Genomic DNA, 22,789 nt, shown 5'->3' with positions numbered 1-22,789 from the left:
TGGCTGCAGGACCATGGGGATGTTGGCAGCAACCGGACCATGGAGATGTTGGCTGCTGGTGACAAGGGCTGTGTCAGGATGGGGCAGTGGTGCTGTGTTTTGCACTGCTCTGTACAGGGAATGCTTATCCCAGCAGCTGCTGCTTCCTGCCCAGCATCTGCAGGGTTAAGAGAAGGACGAGCAGGGAGATGTGTTTATTTCCCCCAAACTACCGGATCCATCCTCTCCAAGCTCTGCAGTGTAGGAGCTACAACCACAGGGGAAGGCCAGATGTACAAGCATAGGGTTTACTGAAAATTATGACCCTCAAGGGAAGCAGAGCAAAGCTGCCTTTTATGGTTCCCAGCAAATCCTGGCAATGTGTGAGAACATCCCCTCGCACCCTCCCTGCTGGGCTGTTCCCTGCTGAGGAAACAGGGGAGAAAAATACACCCAGCCAAACCCAGCCCCTTGTTCTAGTGAGTTGCTGGGGAGATTCTGCAGCTGAAAACGAGTCCTGGCACACTGCAGGAGCACTCAGTGCCCCAGCAGGAATGAACCTGAAAACTGTACTCATCCTACTTGGTCTGGCATTAGCCACAATATTTGCTTTGGTGTGTGTGTTGCTGACCAGAGGAAGGACCCCCAAAACCTGCCAGCACCTATCCCCGGAGCAGGAGGACATCAAGGATGACCAGAGCATGGTGTTTGCTGACCTGACACCTGAGGAGATGTCCCAAGTAGTGAGATACCTGCAGGGAAACCTCGGGGTGCCGCTGGTTGACGCCTCCCTTGCCAAACCCTCGGACAACTGCATCGCCTCCGTGGATCTGCAGGTCCCCAGCAAGGCAGAGGTGCTGCAGTTCCTGGACGGCGGTGGGGCTCGTCCAGCCCGAGAGGCCCTGGCTGTGCTGTACTTTGGGAAGCAGGCAGAGCCCAACATCACTGAGTACGTGGTGGGTCCTCTGCCGACACCGGTGTACCACCGAGATGTGACGGTGCAGAAGTACGGAGGGAAGCTGCCGTACCACCGCAGACCCATTACCGGCAAGGAGTACATGGATATCAACGCCCTCATTCACATGGAGCTGAAAAAGGCTCCTCACTTCCTCACAGCATGCTGTGAGTCTGATGGGACCAACCTGGTCAGCCTCACCACAGCCCCACGGGGCTTCAAGTCCGGTGACCGCGTGACCTGGTTTGTCCTTTTCCACAACGTGGCTGGCACTGGCTACTACCTGTCTCCAGTGGGGCTGGAGGTGCTGGTGGATCATGAGGACCTCGACATCTCCCGCTGGCAGCTGCGCCAAGTCTTCTACAATGGCCAATACTTTGCCAGCATAGAGGATCTGGAGCGGGAGTTTATGTATGGTGTGCTGGAGTTTGTCAGACTCAGGCAGCCCCAGGCTGATGCAGTGCTGGGCTCAATGAGACCCCGACACCCGCCTGGGCCCCCGGGTCCCCTGCAGTTTGAGCCCGAGGGTCCCCGCTACAGCGTCAGGGACAATCGCATCACCTTCCAGGGCTGGAGCATCGCCTTCGGCATGAACCCCAACTCTGGCCCACGCCTCTTTGACATCAGGTACCGTGGGGAGAGGATTATCTATGAGCTGAGTCTCCAGGAAGCCTTAGCCCTGTACGGCTCCAACTGCCCTGGGGGAATGTCTACCCGATACCTCGATGGCAGCTTTGGCATCGGCAGGTTTGCCTATGAGCTGGTCCAGGGCCTCGACTGCCCCTACACAGCCACCTATGTGGATCGGCACTACCTGGCAGAGGCAGATACTCCCAAAACCAACCAAAACTCACTCTGCATTTTTGAGCATGACTCCGCCCTCCCTCTACGGCGCCACTTCTCCGACTCGCAGTCCTTCTACTACGGTGGGCTGCGGAAAACCACGCTGGTGATCCGTACCATCTCCATGCTCATTAACTATGACTACATCTGGGACTTCATGTTCCATGGCGATGGGACTGTGGAGGTTCGGGTGCATGCCAGTGGCTACATCAGCACCTCTTTCCTCCATGGCCGAGGCACTGACTATGGCAACAGGGTTGGGCCCCACACACTGGGGACGATGCACCTCCACCACATGCACTACAAGGTGGACCTGGATGTTGATGGTAGGTTTGGCCACTTCTGTGGTTTGGTGTGGTTTACTGTGGCCTGAGGCTCTGCGTGGGGTGCAGAGCTTGAGAGAGTTTTCTCTTCTGCTTCACAGGGCAGCAGAATTCCCTGGAGACCCAGAACATGGAGTACGAGTTTGTCAAAGATCCCTGGAGCACACAGAACACCATTGAGCGGCCATACCTCCGCTGGACAAGGCTGGAGAAGGAGGATGAGGCAGCATTCCCACTCAATGCCCCCCTGCCCCGCTACCTCTCCTTTACCAGCCCCAATCCCAACAAGTGGGGTCACCCACGCAGCTACCGGATCCATGTCATCAGCTTTGCTGGGAAGCACCTGCCCACCAACAGCTCCATGGAACGCTCTGTCAGCTGGGGCAGGTGGGTGCCAGGGCTGGGGAGCGTGTGGCCTCAGCTCTTTCTGTTCCTGGAGGAGGGAGGCTGTCACCTCTGGGGAGGTCTGCACCAGGCTGCAGGGAAGGGTTAATCAGCAAACATGCATAGCTTTTGGCTCTGAAATTTCCTTGAAGTGTTGCTCAATAACAACTGCTCATGGTAGTTCACAGGCAGGAATCTGACCCCACGTCAGACTAATTTAGAGCAACCACATGTGTTTTTCCCTTTGAGGGGAAGTAGGCTGCAGAACAAATTCCTAAGGGAAGCACTGGCATCACCAGGTTGTGATGTCTTCCCATGAGGACAGAACGTGTTTTGGAGAATGCTTGGGATAAGCACAGACCAGTCTCACTGCCAGGGTGAACTGGGGGAGCTCATGCTGGGGAAGTCTGTGTGGGGGAGAAGTAGCCTTGGCTTAAGGGAGTGCATTGGGCATTGAGTGGCACCTGGATCCATTCATGTTTCCCAGCCATGCTGGAAAAGCCATGGGCAGCAAGGGATCCCCTGCAAGTTTGAAAGTGCTGGTGCTGCTGCCCATTACTGCCATGCTCATCCCTGCCAGCCTTTTCCCTCCCCACCCTAGGGCAGACCAGGGATGCACCCAGCCCCAGTTTGCCAGTGCATCCCAGCTGGCAGTGCCATGCCCTGCTCTGTGCTGGCTTGGACAATCCCCTCTGATCCCTGTGCTCAGGTACCAGCTGGCTGTCACCCGGCGGAAGGAGGAGGAGCCCACCAGCACCAGCATCTACAACCAGAATGACCCCTGGACACCCACTGTCACCTTTGCTGACTTCATCAACAATGAGACCATCACCAACGAGGTAAGTGGGGTCCCTGGGTTGGAGAGGAGATGAGCCTTGTGGGGCCATCCTGGCTCCTGCTCTGGACAGAGGTTTCACCTGTCCCAGAGCCAGACTGAGCAGCTGCTAGGCTGGAAGAGTCCTGCTCAGCTTGACAGATGCCTGGCTCCTCTTCTCCCCAGGACCTGGTTGCCTGGATCACTGTGGGCTTCCTGCACGTCCCCCGTGCTGAAGATGTTCCCAACACGGTGACTGTGGGGAATGGTGTTGGCTTTTTCCTGAGGCCCTACAACTACTTCAACGAGGACCCCTCAGTGGATTCATCTGACAGTGTCTACTTCAGCAGTGAGCAGGATGCCAGGGCATGTGGGGCCAATCCCCTTGCCTGCCTGTCCTCTGCTGCTGCCTGTGCCCCTCACCTGCCCCCCTTCCAATTTGGGGGCTTCCTTAACCTCAGCCTGGCACCACCGCTTGGTGGGGCCTGATGGGCCAGGGGCTGCTGCTGGGTAGGCGCTCAGAGGGGCTCTGTCCCACACCAGGACCTGCCCTCCCCCTGCCCAGGGTGTCATGTGCTCAGGGTCAGGTTTTGGAGAAGCTCAGCTCTCATTTCTGCACTGCAGCACTGCCAAAGGAGGACCCAAAGCCTGTGAAAAACAGCCCCTAGGAGTGATTTTTTTTTTTAATTTCATCCAGGATGTCACCCTATGTACTATGGGGTGCCCACAGCCACTCCCCTCCTCTGGGATGAGGCTCCTGCCACTTTTCCAAGGTTGGTGCACACAGGGTGACAGTGCTGGCTGAGGCTGCCCATAGCACAAAGCTGCAGCTGCCCTTCGAGCTGTGGTTCACCCGAGGTTTTGCCCACAGTGGCAGGAGTGAGTGGTGTGGTGCTGCTGTGGACCTGCCACAGGATGCCCAAAACATCCTCCCCAGCCACGCAGCCATTGCAGACACTGGGCCCAGGCACTGCTGAGCTCTGACTGCTGCTGCAGTGCCAACTCTGCCGACAGAGAAGGAGCACTGGGCTCTCTGGGAGGCTGCAGGAGGAGCCCACAGCTGAGCCTCTGGATGGGTACTCCCGGGCTGGGCTGCCCTGTGTCACCCTCCCCAATAAACAGGCACTTGAGTGCTTTTCCTGACCAAACTGGTGTAGCTCATGGGTGCTGCTCCTGTGGCCAGGGCCAGACCCTGGTGCAGCTGATGCTGTGGGAGCTGATGCCATGAAGGGATGGCCCTGGCTCAGCTCTGTGGGGGTCCAAGGGGCGTGGGGCTGCCACAGTGCCCGGTGCAGTGCCTGGCATGGCTGCACAAGTGTGTCCTGGCAATGCTGCTGGACCCCAGGTGCTGACAGGAGGCTCCTGCCAGGGGATATGGGATAAACAAGGGAGTTAATGTTTAACAGTTGTTCTGAGCTGTGTTAATCAGTTCTGGGCTTGGCTGCTGCCCAGTGTGCTCAGCCCTCCATGCAGGGACCCTTGCTTCTACACCCCCAGCTCACGTGCAGCTCTGGGCTGCAGGATCCCACAGAGCTCATCCCCAGTGTGCCAGGCTGGGATGGGGACACCAAGAAGCTTGGTGAGGCCACCGCCAGCCCTGGCATGTGGCTGCAGATGCTAAGCACTCGCCAAGGTGTCCCTGGGGACATGGTGGGTGTCCATCCCCTCTGACCCCTTGCTGTAGTGAATGGGTCTGTCCAGAACTTTGCTGCGAGGGGCTTGAGAAGCCCTAATGGCTGTGGTGTGTCCCCCTGAGAGCCAGCTCAGCTTGCTGCAGCACAGGGGAGAGGTGTTGGGAGGGGTGGGCAGCTCAGGCCATGGCTCAGTGTGAGGCTGCAGTGGTCCCTGGGTGTCCTGGGGTGACAGCAGGGGCTGTGCCCAGAGGCTCCTCCCAGGTCGTGTGGGGACAGGAAGGTCGTGGCCAGCTGGTTCTCGTGCCCACATGTGTGTGGTTCTGCTCGTGCTGACGGAGTGACCAGCACCCTGCACAGCCCAGCCTGGGCCTTGCAGCCAGCTGGGAACATTCTGGACCAAACACTGGCATTGCATGTGGCACAGAGCACCACTTGTGCTGCACTTGTCATTGCTGCATTCGGAACCTTGGCAATCATGGGGACACTGTGTCCCAGAGCCAGCTGCTGCCACTGTAGTCACAGCTCCTGAGCTGCCAGCTGATCCTTGGTGTGCACAGACCCAGGGTAGAAATCGGGTTCCCCCATCCTGGCCCCATGCATTCCCTGGCAAAGCCAGCCAGTTTACAATGCACATCCCCAGCGGTGCTGCTGGTGTGGCTGTACGGTGCAGGAGATGAGCTGGACCCTGAGCCATGGTGAGACTGGCCAGGATGCAGAATCCTGCAGTGCCCAGACAGTGCCTGCTGCCCTGACCTGCCCCAGGTCCACACAGTGACTTTGGAGCCAGAGTTTCATCTGCAGGGCAGGGCACAGAGTAGTGCTGGGACCCTATGGACCCTGGCAGCTCTGGCAGAGTCCTAACCCATGATATGTGCACCTGGCACTGCACAGGGGGTTGCTGGGCTGAGCCTCTCTGTCCTCTGTGCTGGGAGGGAGGAGGTGACTGTTCCCATCCTGCTTCCTGCCCTCTCCCCACTATGGCCCCAGTTTTCCTGCAGTGACTCTTTCCAAGAGGACTGGAGTACTAGTCCCCATCCCCCAGCACCTTTTGCCCCATTTTCTGCTGTGAAATCTCCTGTGAAGGATTTATTGCTGATGGTTTCAAAATATTTTTGACACAGAAGCCAAATCTGTCGCATTCCTTCATGCTGGCCAAAGCCTCTCTCAGTGGAGGACCCTGGAATGAGCTGCTGGGGAATTTGTTTTGCGAGAGTAATTCAATTTCTGTGCAAACTTCTGTTTCGCTGGGATGTTTGGTGGGTTGGGAGCTCAGTCCAGGTTCTGGGACAATCTTCTCTGGGTGCAGCAAGGCCAGGCTGGGAAAGACAAGTCTGCAGCAGGGCTGATTCTGATGCACAGTTTCTCTCACAGGCCATCCATGCCCATACCTCAGGGAGCAAGGTTTGCTGGCATTTTGCCTGTCATACACCATGGCTCCCGGGGTTCTGCGTGGGCAGAGGGGCAGGATGGGACCTGTAACTCCTGCTGTTTGTGAGCAGGACTCAACACTGGACACAGCTCCCGCAGGGGCAAACAACACAGGGCAGTGGTTCAAGGATCTTGACCTGAATTTTCTCAGGAGGGAGATAAGTGATGCGTTTCACTGGCTGTTGATCATTAACACCTTGCTGCCTGTTCAGCTGCAGTGGGTACTGCCTGGGCACCCTGTGCTGCTGCCACAGGCCTGTGTGTTTGTGCACTGGAAGTTGTGGATGATAAATTTGCAGTGCCAGCACTGCTGCTAGGGACAGCAGAGTGTGGCTGGGGTTGAGGGGATGGCCATGGGCACTGCAGGATGAGTGCTGTGTTTGCCTCTGTCCCTGCAGCTGGGGTCTGATGGGGCAGGAGGGATTAACCCTGTGGAGCAGTGCTGGGAGGAGAAATGCTGTCCCTGTTTGCTAAGGTCCTTTAGCCCCACACTAGAGATCAGAAGAACATGGCTGGCAGCCAGGAGCATCCCAGGCCTGGCTGTCTAGGACTGCAGAGAGCTCCAGGAATGGCTTTGAAAGTTTCCCATTGTGTGAAGTCCTGGTTAAATTAGCCTGGCAGATAAGGAGGAGGGTGGGCAGTCTGCCCTCTCTCTATGGACTCACTCCATGCTCCTGGGCATCTTTGCTCTGATGGTAGTTCACAGGGGGATGGCAGAGAGATGAGAGCAATATCAGCCCTGGACATGGCAACTCTGTCACACAGAGTGTGGGATAAGGGAGCAAAGGCTGCGGTTCAGTCAGAGCAGCTGAACTCTTGTTTTGTGTCACTGGAGGAGTCAGGGCTGCAGGACCCCCGAGGAGGGGATGGTGTGGGGCAGGGGACAGTGCTGGTGCTGGAGCACCCTGCTCTCCACGCGCCCTTCAAGCCTCTTTTCCCGTTTTACGTCAGTCGTTCCAAACATGTTTGTTACACCCCCCTGGTGATGTACCTTTGGCAAGAGTGGTTTTGGGTCCAAAGATCAGTGCTGGGACAGCGACCTGCCCGTGAAAACAAGACCCTGCAGAGTATAAAACCCCAGTGGCACGGTGGAGCACAGGACAGGCAGAGCCACAGAGCAGCGGCAGCAGAGGAGGATGGAGGCGCACATGAACCTCCTGCATGATGCAGGCATCAGGACCACACACTGGCTGCAGCAGCGCTTCCAGGGCTCCCAGGACTGGTTCCTCTTCATCTCTTACGCCGCTGACCTCAGGAACGCTTTCTATGTTCTCTTCCCCATCTGGTTCCACTTCAATGAAGCAGTGGGCATCAGGCTCATCTGGGTGTCTGTAATCGGAGATTGGCTCAACCTCGTCTTCAAGTGGTGAGTGGCCCTGAGCTGACACTGCCACTGAGAGTGTTGGCACACCAGGACTAATGCAGGCCAGATGGGCGCTCTCAGCCCCAGTGCTGGAGTAGAACAGAGTTCAGCCCCAGCTGGGCAGTGACAATGGTCACTCTTTCCCAAGCCATGCAGCAACAGCTTCCCCTTTCCCAGAGCCAAGCAGAGAGATGGAGCCTCCTGCAAACAGGGATTCCCATCAGCCAGGGCTGTGGTGCTGAGTGGGGGTGAGAGTTCCCTCACCACAGGAGGTCACACTGACTTGCTCCCAGGAAGTTCTTTCCCCTCAGAGCTGGGGATGGGGACGTGGACAGTGTCAGCTGTCAGAACCAAGCAATCAGCTGGGTGCTGTGTCTGTCAGGATGCCGTGGACCACTTGTGGGTCCTTTGCTTCTTCCATCTCCCAGGACAGCTCTAAAACTGCAGCTGTGCCCAGGACCTCAACAGATCCCTTCTCTTTTCTTTTCAGGATCCTCTTTGGGGAGAGGCCATACTGGTGGGTCCTTGACACGGACTATTACAGCAACGGCTCTGCACCAGAGATCCAGCAGTTCCCACTCACCTGCGAGACTGGCCCTGGTAGGGATCCCCAAGCACTGGTAGGATCCCTCAGGCCAAGCAGGGGCAGGGGGTGCTTGTCCATACTGACTTGCACACGCAAGGAGCGGGGTGCTGGTCTGGCCAGGGCTGTGGCTGGCAGCCTGCAGGTGGCACATGCCCCTGGACAGCTCTGGAGTGAGGGCTGTTACTGTGGTGCTCCCAGGGATGCAGTGGAAGGAGGCAGGGCAGACCTTGACCCTTGGTGTACTGTAGTGGCTCATAGCAAACCCCTGCCTGTGCTCAGCTCTGGCCCTTTCAGAGCCTGATCTGGGTCTCTCTTCTTGCCCAGGGAGCCCGTCTGGCCATGCCATGGGTGCAGCAGGGGTTTACTACGTCATGGTGACAGCCCTCCTCTGTGCTGCTAAGGGAAAGAAGCAGTCAAGGACACTCGGATACTGGTAAGCTGTGTACCAAAACCACCTGTGCTAGGCAGGGGCAGCTCCAGCCAAGGACTGACAGGCACAGCCAAGCCCATCAAGGCACAAGGCTGTGGACAGAGAGCTGGGCTGTGGCACCCCAGGTAGGGTCTGCATGAGGACAGGCTCGGCAGGCAGCCAGGCATTGTATGGAGTATGTGATGACAGTGCATGGGCAGTGCAAGCTGGCCCTGGCACCAACATGGTCATCTGTCCCTTGCAGGGTGCTGTGGGCAGTGCTGTGGATGGGGTTCTGGGCAGTTCAGTGCTGTGTCTGCTTGTCCCGAGTCTTCATTGCTGCTCACTTCCCCCACCAGGTGATCGCAGGGGTTTTCTCAGGTGAGTGTATTGGACCCTCTATCCCTTTCCCTGCAGCCCCACTGTGCTGCACTGCAGTACCTGCAGCACTGACCAATGCTCCCACTTTGCTTCTGGCAGGGATGGCTGTGGCCAAGGCCTTTCAGCATGTCCAAAGCATCTACAATGCCAGCTTCGGTCGGTACCTGGGCATCACCATCTTCCTCTTCAGCTTCACCCTGGGTTTCTACCTGCTGCTCTGGGTGTTTGGCGTGGACCTGCTCTGGACACTGGAGAAAGCACAGAGGTGGTGCAGCCACCCTGAGTGGGTCCACATTGACACCACTCCCTTTGCCAGCCTCCTCCGGAACCTGGGCATCCTCTTTGGGCTGGGGTTGGCCCTCAACTCCCACATGTACCAGGAGAGCTCCCGCCTAAAGCAGGGCCAGCAGCTGCCCTTCCGCCTGGGCTGCATCGTCACCTCCCTCCTCATCCTCCACATCTTCGATTCCTTCAAGCCACCTTCCCACATGCAGATGGTTTTCTACGCCCTCTCCTTCTGCAAGAGTGCTGCTGTGCCGCTGGCTACTGTTGGCCTCATCCCCTACTGCTTCTCGCAGCTGCTGGCCGCACAGGACAAGAAGGCTGCCTAAGGCAGGCAGGCAGACACCCCAGCCCTGGGCTCAGGGGCAGCTACCAGGCCTTGATGCACCTCAGCCACTGCTTGCTTCCTGCTGATTCTGCACTGGGAGCAGACCTTGGAGGCTGGGCTGCTGGGTGGCTCCCACAACATGGACCCTGCAGTGCCAGTTGTGCCCGTCTGCGGCTGGCTGATGGCACAGAGAGCCCTGCATGCCCAGGACTCCCCTGCTGTCCCTCCTGCACCCACAGGTGGGGGTCACCTGCTCAGGACCCAGCAGCAGCAGCAATCCTGCACTCCCTTACAGCTCGTGGGGACATGCCACCTGCAAGCTGCAGGGCTGGGGACGGCACCACTGGGAGCAGGGCTCTCACCTCTGTGTGCCTGGGGTCTGCTGAAGAGACAGCTCTGGGACAGGAATGGGCAGACACTGTGACATGGAGACAAAGTGCCAGTGTGAGGGACCCCCCCAGCCCTGGGACGTTGGGGGCTCACCTGTGTGTGGCACAGTGTGGGGTGCACATACCCCCATGTGTGTACACACGGAATGTGTATCTGTACACACGACATGGGGATGGGGTTGTGCACAGGAGGTATTTTATTAAAGCTGAAGGTTGTTTAGCTGGTGAGTTTGGGTGTCCTGCTGGCCAGTGCTGTGGGATGGGGGATCAGCTCCTGGGTGCCAGGCTGTGGCAGGGCCTGCAGATGGTAGAGGAAGGACACTTCTCCCGAGTGCTGAGGACCCTCAACACCTGCAAGACATGTTCAAGCTACTGGGAAGGGCACTGCCTGGTGCCCTGGGTCTTTACCTTTTGCCCTGAGGTGCAGTTGAACATTGATGAGGGCAAGGAGCTGCTTTTTGTGCTGTTTATCCAAGGTTTCTGGGTGCACCTTGCGCCAGTAACAGTGACAAACTTGTGTCACCTTCCTGTTTACAGAAACAAACTCTTTGGGACCAACTGACTCGGCTAGGGCTGTGCTGAGCCCCCAGGGTTTTGGGGACACAGCTGGCACTTGGCTGTGCTGTGGGGTTGGGGTCAGGCCCTTCCCACTTCAGTATCCCACTCCCTGCCTCAGCCCAGTGCTCCCTCTGCAGCAGAAAGTCCTGTGGGCTCAACCTGCTGCCTTCCAAGCTATGCAGCCTGGCTAGTAAATTTCTCAGTAAATACCTTTGTTCAGTCTGAGATAGTAGAAAACAGGAAGGTGCAGATACTTTCTTCCTGCTAGACTCTATGTGTGCATGAGCAGGATCTCCCCCAAAGCACCAGCCCCTGCAGCACTGACCCCACACCCAGTTCCAGGCCCCAGTGGTGTTCCCTGTGTTCTGATGCCATCCCAACAGCTCAGCCACAGGCTCCGGCCGTGCAGGAGTCACAGCAGCCATGATCTGCCGGGGCTGCTCCATCCCCTTGCTCATCACAGATAAACTTCCTTAGGATGGAAGTTTCCTTTATTCTACTTCTCTGTTTATTACCAAATCGGGAGTAAACCTGTCATGCCATTTCTAGCAAGAAGAGGAAGGGTAAATTCTCAAATTACCTGTTGTGCCCCCTCATGGCTCCACGGTGCTCTTTAGCTCCTCCAGAAGAGACTGCAGCAGCTCCAGGGCCTGGTGAGCTGAGGGAACACCGGGAACAGCTCTGCCTGATCCCGAGGGAGTTTACAGCTGCATCAGCCTAAGAAACTACCGATGTTCAAAAAACGTGTGCTCCAACAAGGGAAAGGACTTGGTATGCAGTGGGGAATGATCTCCTGCCTGTGAGGCACCTGCCCAGGCCAAGGTGTCTGGGGGGACCAGCTCCCTCTTGCTTGAGCATTTGTGCCAAGTAACTCCTCCTCAGCAACTCGTGCAAAGCAAAATATCCCAAAGTACTGCCAGTGGGAGGCCTCTGTTGGGTTTCAGAACCCTACAAAGTGGTTAACTAAAGACTACTTTAATCCCTGTACCACTTCTCTTGAGAAATAAGCCCTTGCAGCAAAGTGTCAATGGCAGATCTTCTCCTCATTTCTGTGAGCACCAAACCAGCCCACGCAGAGCATGTGCACGCCAGCTGTTGGGTTCAGGTCTTTATTCTCTGCTAGAGAACTTAATGCAGTCTGTACAAACAACAGGAAGACAACCTTACTTTGAGAATTGTTTCTTATGCCTCAGGCTTTTGCTGGCTAATGAATTCCTGGAGCAGAGCTTGCACTTCTCCTCGACGGCTCATCTTGGCTGCCTTGCCCTGGAAGCGGCCGCGCTTCCCGGCTCCTTTCCCGCCCAGCAGTTCTGCCACCCTGCAGCAACAACATCACAGGTGAAGCCCAACCTGCTCCAGACACCAAACACTGATCCATGCCTGGATCACACTGGGCAGCTGCTCAGTCTGCAGCATCAGAACTTACTCACGTTAAACAAATCACCAAATGTGTTACCTGGGACCTAAATTCTCAACTGCTTCTACAGGTCCAGCTAGAAGGAAGAGTCCTGCTTCTTTTTCATCTCCCACAGTCAGGAATAGCAGGGTTTCCTGTGGACAGACATGGGCCTTGTTCCAGATAAATCAGTGCCCTCCTTGTTCAGGAAGAGGACAGACACTGGCCACAGGACACAAACAGCAAACTGACAATTCAGAAGTCTGTGTGCATTACTGAGACTGAGAACGCTTGAAACAAGTAAAAGGGAAGTGGCATCTGAACCTTTTGTGTTCAGCCAGGTGCTGTTGGGACAGAACAGTACTGGGGTATCCCAAATTAAAAGGATACAGCTGGCAGTTGAACTAGGTGATTGTGACTGAAACCTTCTATTCTTTCTATTCTATTCCTATCCAATCCTATCCTAACCTATTTCAGCCCATGAGGCTCTATATAGCTCTTGGGGGCTAAGGCTCTTCCCCAGTGCTCTGAATTCTCACTTTTGAGGACTTCCCTACAGACTGAGGCTGCTGGGGACAGGTAACCTCGGCTACCTATTAAGGGAACCAGATTGCAGCTCATGACCGTGGCAGGAAGAGCAGCCTGGCCAGCCCCTGTTAGTGTATAACTGGGGTGAAAAACCAGTGGTGTCAGTTTAGCCTTCATCAACAACTCACCTCTGTCCCAATCTCATTGGCGATGATGTTCATAAATTCAGAATCACCTTCTTTCCTGTATGGATGGATAGAAACACACTTCAGAAGGAAGCAAAACCCCCCTCTAGAATACAAAATTTTAATCAGAAACCAAAGGCCTGATCAGGGATTTTGGCCTCTTGCTCTCATGATAGAGATTAGGCTTTGTCTATATATGTAAATCTTCACTGGGCATTCCTTTGGACATGTTAGGAATCATGTGTTATCTTCAAGAAATAGAGCTCCCTGGTTTTATTTGGAAATATCAAGTGCAGAGGGAATTAGATGGACACAGTAATTTCTCAGCTACAAAACCAGAAAAATTCAGTGACTGAATTACAAACAGATTCCTTTAATTACACAGCTTTCCAGCAGGCCAAGGCAGTTTAATATTCTATTTACTTTGTTTACATTCTTCCTTGAGAAAACAAGCTGAACAAGTGTGAGAGATCCAGCTGCCCTAAAACGTGTGGGATACTGTTGGGTCCTCTTCCCTGAGCTCCTCCATACCTGTGCAATACAAACAGCTGCCTAGGAGCAGGTTTGCTCTTGAAGTTCCGGGCTATCAAAACAGCAATGTCTCTAAGCAGGTTCAGGTTATTCTGAAAGAAAAGTAAATGGTGTGAACACAGTTTTGATCCCAGAGGTTTGAGCACTTTTCATAATATCCACAAAAGCTGAAGCCTATGATTTGATTCCCAGTTACCACAACTAAAGCTCAGCTCTACAGGAAATAGTGACAACCCACTTTCCCCAGCCATTCTTGTACCTTCTGGAGCAGTTTCACAGAGCTCTGCAGTCTCTTCACAGCCTCTACATGCTCACTTGGTCCATTTCTGAAAGAAATAGGAGACTTTGGATCACTGCTCTGAAGGACAAAGGAAGGATTTCCTAAAGGAGCAAAACAGACAACATCATACACAGCTCCACAAGATGTACCCTGGGGCTTATGTGGTATCTCTCCAGGGGAGGAGTAAAAACCTAATAACAGAAGTGGAAAGGGTATTTACTTGAGCAGGGACGTTAGAGCTTTCTCAGTGCTGTGACTTTGTTCAATTGACTTCAGGACTCTGTTTCCCGCCAAGAAAACCAAGTTGGTTTTGTTCTTTTTCCCTTTTTCCACACCAAGGAGTTTAATAACCTTAAAAAGAAAATCAACCTGGTCAGAACAGCATTTTGGTAATACACACAGGTGGTCAGTTCCTGCCAGATTATGCCTGGTGGGGAATATTGACTCTCTGACAGTGAAAATAAGTTTATTAAAATCAACCATGAAGTCAACATACAGAAAAGAAGGGATGGTGATACGGTGGAATTTATGCAACTCTCTAGCCACAGGATTCACTCAATAGGGCACATCTGGATGTCTCTGCTGGGAAACAGACTCCAGCCAATGACTGAGAAGGTACAAATACTTAAAGGCAGGTCTAGAATTTTATCGTCATTTCTCTGCACAGAAGATTTCTCATCCATGATGAGCACTCAAAAATACCAGCGCTTTAAGCAGACAGAACCTTTCTGACACCCCTGGCAGAGCAAGAACATCACTGCTGCACACAGGACTGAGTTTTTCTACAAAGAAACAAAAGAGCCTGAGGCTCTCTGCCTGTGTGTGACCCTCCTGGGGCTCCCTCAGCCTGGGGCTGCTGCCACCCCCTTCCCCACCAGGACAATCTTCAGGAGCCTGTGGATGCCAGGGATTTTGGCTGTGCTCCGTGTGGAGTGTGGCTCTCAGAGGCAGCCCAGCTGCAGCTGCCCACCTGGAGGTCACTCAGGTTGGAGACATGAGTCCCACAGCACATGTTGGAGTCGATGCCTTTGATGTCCACAACGCGCACTGGCCCTACGTGGTCATCGGGCAGCCCCCGGCTCCTCACCTGGCAGAAAACAGTGACAAACAAGGTGACATCTGTGCTCAGTTATTCCGGTCCCACCCCTACCATCAGTTCTCTCCCACCACTCACTGTTTCAATTTCAGGGTCACCTGCAGCCAGTTCCCTCACTGTTACAGGGACCCTGTCCCGAATTTTCTCGTTCACGCTCTTCTCCAGGGCCTCGACCTGCTCTGCTGTCACCAAAGGGGTGTCCAGCTCAATGACACTTCGCTGACGGCCCAGCTCCCTGCACCAAGGAAGAACATCTCCTGCTGTAGCTGAGACCAGCTGGGAGGTCCCTTTGTGCAGCACCAGTATACCATTGTTGGTAATGTGGAGATTGAAACAAAACAGACTTCCCTCCTCTCTCTGTTATGTTCAAAGCACCAGATAGAAGCCTAACACTTGAGGAGGAAAAGACAGAGCAAACACTTTATACAGCTTCTCTCCAGGTCAGACACCCCTCCGGCAACATCTGAGCTCAAGTGAAATGTCCAAATTGCTTTTGATGTTTCAAGGTTCAGGTTCTGTGAAAGGCAGCATGTGCCAAACAAGAAAGCACTGGGCTCAAAAGAACCTTTATCCTGCTCACCATGAAGTCGTCTTGAATCCAAACATCTGATCTGCAATAGCAGTGATGAGATGCTGTCCTGGAAGAGACGAGCAAGCACTAGCTCTCAGTGCCACTGGTATTTTCAGTCAGGCTGTCTTCCCTGTTGACATTCTCCACGACAGGCAAGTGCTGGGCGCTGTGGGGCTCCTGCCAGCACTCAGGAGCAGTGAGGAGACAGCTCTGGCCTCGTGGGCCCCAGGTCCCGGCAGCACTGCAGCACACGCTGGGGACTGCAAAGCAGGTTCAACTTTCCCTTCCAAACCTGTTTTCGGTGGGTTTGTTTACAAGCCGAGGAGAGGGACACCTGCTGCCCACAGCAGTCCCGGGAACAGATTGAGCACATAGAGCTGTCGGGTTTCTCCCTGCCCTGACCACGGTGGGGACACGCTGGGCACTGACCAACCCCCGCCCAAGGCCGCCCCACCGGCACGCCCCGCGGGGAGTTACCGGGCAACCCTCGGTACCGGCACGGACCTGAATGCTGCTGCATGTGGTCGAAGCGGCGCTCCCAGTCCAGCGACAACAGCACTTCAGTGCCCGGTTCCAGCGCGGCCGGCACGAAATGCACAGCCTCGGAGCCCTGCCGGGTCACCCGCAGCACCGGCACGTCCCCGATGAGGCCGCGATCATCCGGCTGCGGACACGGGACCTGATCAGTGCCGCCAGCCAGGCCCGGCCCGGCCCCCGCCCCGCTCCGCCCGGCCCGGCCCGTACCTGCCCGCCGCCCTCGGGGAAGAGGATGGTGTCCTCCAGCACCACCTGGAACCCGCGCACCGGCTCCCCGCCGCCCTCGGGCCGCAGCTCCGCCGCCCGGCACGACACCACCCTGGTGGTGAACTGAGACAGAGACGGTGGCGCCGTGAGGGGCTGCCCGGGCCTGCCTCACGCCCCGGCCCCGGCCCGACAATACCTGCCGGGCCCAGCTGTCCCGCTGGCACTGGAACACCATCACGACCGCTTGGCAGAAGCGACACGAGACCAGCGGCCGCGGAGAGACAAAGACTGGCGGCAGCGGCCGCCGTGCCGGGAGCGGGCGGAGCCTGCAGGGTGACGCGCCGGCGCGCTCCCGGCGGTGGGAGTGGATAGCTCCCGGGCAGCCCGAGCGGCGGCAGCCCGAGCGCACAGCAGACGCTTGCGGCAGTTCACGTTTATTGCCCCGTGCGAGTAACCGGGTACGAGAGACCGGACCGCTTCCGCCGGCCAGGGTCGGGAGCGCTGCCCGCGGCGAGGCAGCCCCGCTTCCTCGGAGAACCCTGCCCACGCTGCTCCTCGGTGCGTGCTACCGGTGCACCGGGTGGCCTCCTGCAGCCGCGGTGTCCCCAGGGGCCTGGCTTCAGTCATCCTGCGGGAGGGAGGAGCGAGGTGCCAGGGACTGGGCCGAGACCGGGCTGGCCCCGGTTGCAGCAGGTGGCATCAGCCAGTTGTCCCGGAGAGCGTTTCCACACTGGCTCCAGGCTAGGCTGCCCGAGGGGTGCAGCAGGAGCTGCTGCCGGTGTCCCGGAGCCGGCAGAACGCTGGGGGTGGGCTGTGCTCGGCAGGGCATTAGGAAGCAGCTGCCAGGTGGTACTTACATCCAGGTCATCCATGGCTGGTGGGGGGGCTTTTTCTGTCACCTTCTCCAGCATCTGGATGGGAAACAGACAGCTAGACTCCCAAATGCCTGGTGTCCCCCCATCCCAAGCACCCACATGATGTGCCCCAGGATCCTGAGGCTGGCGGCCCAGCTCACCTCTGCATACTGTTCCACCATGGCCCTCTCCACCTCCTCGTCTCCTTCCCAGTCTCGCCAATTGTCAAAGTCCACGGAGAGCCAGGCTGGCTGTGGGCACAAAGAGCATCCCCTGAGGGGGAGAGCAGCACCGCAGGGACACGCAGCCCAGGGGCAGCTCCTGCACAGGAGAGGGGCCTTCTCAGACTGGGGAAAGGCAGGAAGCAAGGACTGTCCCTTTGCCTACAAGCACTGGTCCTGAGCCTGAGTGTGTCAAGGAAAGGGGTGCCACATCCTTCCTGAAGGGCAGAAGTTTGTGCACTAGTGGTGAGTATCAGGTCAGGCTTTTTGGGAGCTCTGTCTTGGCCCCCTGTGGGGGCCTCTGTGTCTGTCCTGAGGGCACGTTGGTTCCTAGGAGCCACAAGATGCTGAGTGGGGATACCACACACACTGAGGCTGGTCCTGGCTGACAGCCACCACACACACCTTGATGTTCTCCTTGGTGATGCGTGGCCAGGCTACTTTCTCCTTCCACTTCCTCATAAAACACGTGATGGAGCGGTCAGAACGCTTCTCCCGTGAGTCCTGCCAAGAGATCGGGGTGCCTTAGTGTCCACCAAGCTCCTCTCTGCACAGGGTTAAAGCTCAGCCTTGTGCAGGCTGTGGGGGACACAGAACCACAGAGATAGGTCGTTTCTGGCTCAAGGCAGCATTGTGAGCATCAGCCCCAGGGTCTGTCAGGCTCACCCTACTAAAGCTCTCAGGATGGGAAGCTTTCAATGCAAAGCAGTATTGCTCAAGACTACACAGGTTGGCTCTGACTCTGAGCCTGACAGGCTGTTGGAGAACAGTTTGTTGGTGGGAAACCTCACCTTGGAGTTGACCCTGGCATACAGGTTGATCTCATTGTAGAACTCCACACCGTCTGCATTCTTGCAACTGCCAAAATATCGTAACAACCTGGCTTAGGAGAAGGTTGAGGCCGGGTGTGCTCTCCTCTCACAGAGTCCTCCCGGTTCTCTGAACCACCCTCAGAGCAGGACCATGTCGGTCGGCAGGGCAGTGGCAGCTCACCTGAACACCAGGCGCTGGTCCTCGATGATGACCTTCACGTCCCTGCTGTCCTCGACACAGAACTCCAGGTACACGTACCGCGGGCGGTCATACCACAGTGTCTTTGCAGGTTGCCTTGGAGAAGAGCAGAACAGCGGGTATCACCCGCGGGCATTTCCCCGGTGCCCAGCAGTGCTCAGCAGGGTCCTAGCGGGGCACGGATGGGGGGCCGAGAAGGGGTTCCGGACACGGGCTCTGCCTGGGCCGAGCCCCGGGCCTGGCGGTGGGAGCCGGGCGGGCGGTGAGCGGTGGACAGTGGCCATGTGACGCTCCCCTCTCCCGCCCCACACGCCCCTGGCCGGGCAGTCGGCGGGGCCCGGCCGGCCTGTGTCCGCTCCCCTCTGCCTGGCCGGCGCCGTTCCCCTCTGCTCCAGGTCGGAGGGTCCTCTCGGGTGGTGCCTCGGCCGGCCACCGGGCGCCGTGCAAGGGTTCCGGGCGCTGCCAGTCCCGTCCCGGCCGTGCTCACCTCGCCATGGCGGTGCCGACCCCGCCCCGCGCTATTTCGGGCCGGGGGCGCGGGCAGGCAGGGCAGGCCGGGACCGGGGCAGCCAACCCGGGGCAGCCAACCCGGGACAGCCAACCGGGACAGCCAGCCCGCGACTGTCACCGCCCCGCCCCGTCCCCTTCGGCGGGCGCCCCTCGGGCCGCCTCAGCCACCGCGCCGGGCCGCCAGGGGGCGCGCTGGCCCCGCCCCTGGCCCCGCCCCGCGTCGGCAAGATGGCGGCGGTGTCGCGGCGCCGGTAGCGGCGGCTATGGAGGGGGAGTGCGGCTCGCTGGGCCCTGGCGAGCGCTGGGCGCCGGTAGGCGCCGTGTCGGCGGAGGAGGACGAGGACGAGGAGGACGAGGAGGCGACGGCCACGGGTGACGGGTCGCCGCAGTCGCTGCCGCGGCTGCGGGCCGAGCGGCGGCGGCTGCACGGGGCGCTGCTGGCGCTCGCCTCGCACTTCGCGCAGGTGCAGTTCCGGCTGCGGCAGGTGGCCCGGGCCGGCCCGGCCGAGCAGCAGCGCCTGCTCCGCGACCTCGAGGACTTCGCCTTCCGCGGCTGCCCCGCGCCGCTTCCCCATGGCCTCGGCGCCGCCCCGGTGAGTGCCCGCGGCAGGGCAGAGTGGGGCCTTTGCTGGGCATAGCCCCGGGGTCGGTGTGGGTCTGACCCGGCTTGAACACCTTGTTAGCGGCGGCTGCAGTCCCGCTGCCGGGAGGAGCTCGGCAACTGCACTGCCCGGGGTGTTGGGGTTTGCTCAGAGCTCAGTGGCAGACATGCACAGGCCCCTGGTGACTCGGAGCCAGCTTGCAGGGATGTGCCCTAGAGCCCTGAGTGGTGTGTCACCGCTCCACGCCCTGGTACAGCACAGGTGACTCAGGATCTGTGATATGTACATGTTATTTGGCTGCTTTCTTCCTGGATCCTGGCCTTGTGGGACAGGACATGGATGCAGGAGGTCTGGAGAGGTGTTTCGGTGTTTCCCCTCCCTTATCTCAGATGAAGTGATGTAGCTGGCATGTCTGCTTGGTGCTCTGACACATTTTTCTCTCAGACTGGTTTGCAGTGCTCTCTAGTGAAGTACATGAGCTGCAGGAAACACTCCTCATGTCATAATCCTGTTCTCTGGGGCTTGGACATGACAATAGGTCTTCAATTTTATTTACTGATAACTTTTTTTCAGGGTGAGCAAGAGAAGCAAGAGCAAATTGAGGCCCAGAAGGAGAAGCAGAAAGAGCTGATCCTGCAGCTCAAGACACAGCTGGATGACCTGGAGACCTTTGCTTACCAAGAGGGCAGCTATGATTCTCTGCCACAGTCTGTGGTTATGGAAAGACAACGGGTAAGGTTCACAAATCCTCCTGCTGTATTTCCTTGCCCTTGTGAGTATCTTACAGACTGTAGGCACTCATCAATCTGTATTTTCACCTGCAGCTATAACAGGGTGTCAGGAGTTTACCTATGTGTGTGAACCTGCCCTGTGTCTTTTGCAATCATTTCTGTGCAGCAAAAGTGTCATGTTTCTGGGGGAATCTCTGGAAAAGGCGTATTTGAAGCTCCTGGGCAGCAGTGCCTCATGGTGAAATTGTGCTGCTCACCTGTGTTTTGCAGATGATTATAAATGAGTTGATAAAGAAGCTGGACATGGACTTGAGTGAAGATATTGCAACGCTCTCTCCGGAGGAACTGCGACAGCGGGTGGATGCTGCCATAGCACAGATTGTGAATCCAGCCAGGGTGAAGGAGCAGCTGGTGGAACAACTGAAGACCCAGATAAGGGACCTTGAAATGTTCATCAACTTCATTCAGGGTCAGTGATGAGTTTTTGAATGAGCAGACTGAATTGTTTTGTAATTCCCTGACGTAGTCATGAGGAGGGAGGTCACTGATGTTGGGAGATGCAGAAACAGCTTCTGGGTCACGGGAAAGTACAAATCTCTCTAAACTGATGGTGAGGAAAAGTATCAATAGAGTGGCAAAAGAGGTCCAGAGGGATCTGAGGAATGTTGACCTTAATACTTGGGATATGCAGCTGAAATACACAAATGTGTAATAATGATGTGAAATCCTTTTTGTAGATGAAGTTGGAAGCTCTGGCAAGGCAGAAGATGGACACTGTGACTGTGGAGGCTCCTACAAACCCAGCACCCGGCCTTCTGGGAACAGAGGTGGGCACTGCTGGGCTCAACATTGCCAGCAAAGCTCCTCACCTCCCTGGAGCTTTAATGAGCACAAACCAGTCATTCTCTGCTTTTTCCTGGCAGCTGGTTTCTGTGCTTCCACACTCCCTCTGCTGAAGGCCTGTGCCCTGTTCCTTTACCCTCCTTCCATGGGATCCTCAGAGTAGTCACAGAGGCTGAACATGTGGCACAGAGGGTGGGCTTGGTCCTCAGTGGGGGTCAGGAAGAGACTACTGAAACTTGGTGCAAAGCGCACGGTAATTGGTGATCTTCAAGCTCTGAGCTCTGTGAGCAGGTGCAGTGAGCCAGGGGGATCCAGTGTTCGTAGAGTTTGAGACTTCCCTCCTTATCCCATGAACCTACTGAAAATGCAGTAATGTAGCTTGAGGCACCTGCTGCTAGTCAGAACGTTGGCCTGATAGAATTTGCAGACATGTGCACTCCCTTTGTGTATATGAGCAAGCAGAGTTGTTGACTCTGTATTGAGAGTATGTTTTTCTCTTTTCTAACCTGGTCAGTGAACCCAGAAGATACCAGAAGGATGCAAGAAACAGGCCTGCAGCTCATGCGCCGTGTGCTGGCTGTGCTGCAGATCTTTGCTGTCAGCCAGTTTGGCTGTGCCACAGGTCAGATCCCTCGCACCCTCTGGCAGAAGGACCAAGACAACCAGGACTTCTCCCCCTTAATTAAGAATCTGGAATTGTCGGTGGAGCGGGTGAGGCAGCTTGCCCTGAAACACCAGCAGGCAGAGCATGTTATCTGCTCCTCTGAGCTGCAGGAGATTCCCCTTGGAGGCAGAGACGAGCTGACTCTGGCTGTGCGCAGGGAACTGACGATTGCTCTGCGGGACCTGATGGCTCACGGGCTCTATGCCTCTTCCCCAGGCATGAGCCTGGTGTTGGCTCCCATCGCATGCTTGATTCCTGCGTTCACGCCCTCGCCACGGACCATGCACCCCTGGGAACTCTTTGTCAAGTATTACAATGCTAAGAATGGACAAGCCTTTGTGGAATCCCCAGCTCGCAAGCTCTCCCAGGCCTTCGCCTTGCCTGTGACAGGAGCAGTGGTGGCAACCCCCAAGCAGAGCCTGCTGACAGCCATCCACACGGTGCTCACAGAGCACAGCCCCTTCAAGCGCAGTGCAGACTCGGAGCTCAAGGCACTGGTGTGCATGGCTCTGAACGAGCAGCGCCTGGTCTCATGGCTCAACCTCATCTGCAAGTCTGGAGCTTTGGTTCAGTCTCACTACCAGCCCTGGAGCTACATGGCCAGCACAGGCTTCGAAAGTGCGCTCACCCTCCTCAGTCGCCTGAGCAACTTGAAGTTCAACCTCCCAGTTGACCTGGCTGTTCGGCAGCTGAAAAACATCAAAGATGCTTTTTGATGTGTTTTTTTTAATTGTAGATCATCCATTTTCCACTAGTAGGCAGCTGCTGGGCTCAAGAAGCCTGGCTTTTGTAAGACCAAGTTTGTCTCTTTGGTATTTGCTTTTATGGAAATCTTAGGGTGTCATGATGCTGGAAGTGTGTTGTCTGATGCTGCCCCTGCAGAACGGCTGGAGGCTGCAGGTTGGGCAGCACCTCACCTTGCTCCATCCCTGCTGCTCTCGAGCCAAACTGCCTAGCCCAGTGGCCAGTGACTGTTCAGGTGGGGGGCAGAGGCCTGGGCACGGGGCCTAGGGATGGGGAAAGGCCCTTGGGATGTGCAGCTGAGCTCCTTTGTGATTATTTCTCACAGTCTCTGTTGTACACCATGCGCACATATGATCCCTCATGGAGGAGGGAGCTGGCAGGTGTTGAGGCACCTTGGGGGTTGCCCAGTGCATGGACTTGACCTCCCCAAGGTGGATGTAGAAGGTGGGGGCAGATCCGTGTCCCTTGGGCTGCCGGGTGCTTTGCCCAACGGATCTAGCTCCTTGTTCCAGGCTTTTGTGCGGGGGTCAGTGGAGCCCGTGTGCCGCGGGGTGTATTAAATACCGCTGTAGTACCTGTGGGCCGAGCCTGCCGCCGTGCTGTGTGCTTTGTCCGTTACCGG

The 22,789-nt window shown here is 56.7% G+C and overlaps 5 protein-coding genes across 5 annotated transcripts; 3 read left to right on the top strand and 2 right to left on the bottom strand.

The window, feature by feature from the left end:
* Window positions 1–199: 199 nt before the first annotated feature.
* LOC146426544 (amine oxidase [copper-containing] 3-like) lies at window positions 200–4,446 on the top strand. The gene is made up of 4 exons (XM_085040013.1): window positions 200–2,103; window positions 2,202–2,487; window positions 3,194–3,323; window positions 3,485–4,446. Exons 1-4 carry the CDS (start codon window positions 300–302, stop codon window positions 3,785–3,787), a joined length of 2,523 nt encoding a protein of 840 aa, XP_084896139.1. The 5' UTR covers window positions 200–299; the 3' UTR covers window positions 3,788–4,446.
* A 2,987-nt stretch (window positions 4,447–7,433) lies between these two features.
* Window positions 7,434–10,326, top strand: G6PC1 (glucose-6-phosphatase catalytic subunit 1). Its single transcript, XM_085040021.1, has 5 exons — window positions 7,434–7,726; window positions 8,214–8,323; window positions 8,634–8,742; window positions 8,984–9,099; window positions 9,199–10,326. The coding sequence occupies exons 1-5, from the start codon at window positions 7,497–7,499 to the stop codon at window positions 9,708–9,710; spliced, it is 1,077 nt and encodes a 358-aa protein (XP_084896147.1). The 5' UTR covers window positions 7,434–7,496; the 3' UTR covers window positions 9,711–10,326.
* Window positions 10,327–11,751: 1,425 nt separating this feature from the next.
* AARSD1 (alanyl-tRNA synthetase domain containing 1) lies at window positions 11,752–16,369 on the bottom strand. The gene is made up of 12 exons (XM_085040016.1): window positions 16,184–16,369; window positions 15,988–16,110; window positions 15,748–15,907; window positions 15,253–15,310; window positions 14,751–14,907; window positions 14,547–14,663; window positions 13,797–13,927; window positions 13,556–13,622; window positions 13,297–13,388; window positions 12,769–12,823; window positions 12,113–12,207; window positions 11,752–11,974 (listed from the first exon to the last, which is right to left on the bottom strand). Exons 1-12 carry the CDS (start codon window positions 16,220–16,222, stop codon window positions 11,839–11,841), a joined length of 1,230 nt encoding a protein of 409 aa, XP_084896142.1. The 5' UTR covers window positions 16,223–16,369; the 3' UTR covers window positions 11,752–11,838.
* A 36-nt stretch (window positions 16,370–16,405) lies between these two features.
* Window positions 16,406–18,689, bottom strand: PTGES3L (prostaglandin E synthase 3 like). The gene is given in 8 exon segments (XM_085040024.1): window positions 16,406–16,615; window positions 16,845–16,898; window positions 17,003–17,035; window positions 17,038–17,092; window positions 17,468–17,566; window positions 17,854–17,920; window positions 18,056–18,169; window positions 18,561–18,689. Coding segments are annotated over 7 exon segments (423 nt in total). The 5' UTR covers window positions 18,569–18,689; the 3' UTR covers window positions 16,406–16,615; window positions 16,845–16,851.
* Window positions 18,690–18,730: 41 nt separating this feature from the next.
* Window positions 18,731–22,267, top strand: RUNDC1 (RUN domain containing 1). Its single transcript, XM_085040015.1, has 5 exons — window positions 18,731–19,176; window positions 19,759–19,917; window positions 20,187–20,385; window positions 20,654–20,743; window positions 21,274–22,267. The coding sequence occupies exons 1-5, from the start codon at window positions 18,847–18,849 to the stop codon at window positions 22,137–22,139; spliced, it is 1,644 nt and encodes a 547-aa protein (XP_084896141.1). The 5' UTR covers window positions 18,731–18,846; the 3' UTR covers window positions 22,140–22,267.
* The last annotated feature ends 522 nt before the right edge of the window (window positions 22,268–22,789 follow it).

The sequence above is a fragment of the Lichenostomus cassidix genome, chromosome 27 (assembly GCF_008360975.1).
Source record: "Lichenostomus cassidix isolate B80296 chromosome 27, HeHo_3.0, whole genome shotgun sequence".
NCBI classification, from domain to species: Eukaryota; Metazoa; Chordata; class Aves; order Passeriformes; family Meliphagidae; genus Lichenostomus; species Lichenostomus cassidix.
This window is presented reverse-complemented; position numbering and strand designations above follow the sequence as displayed.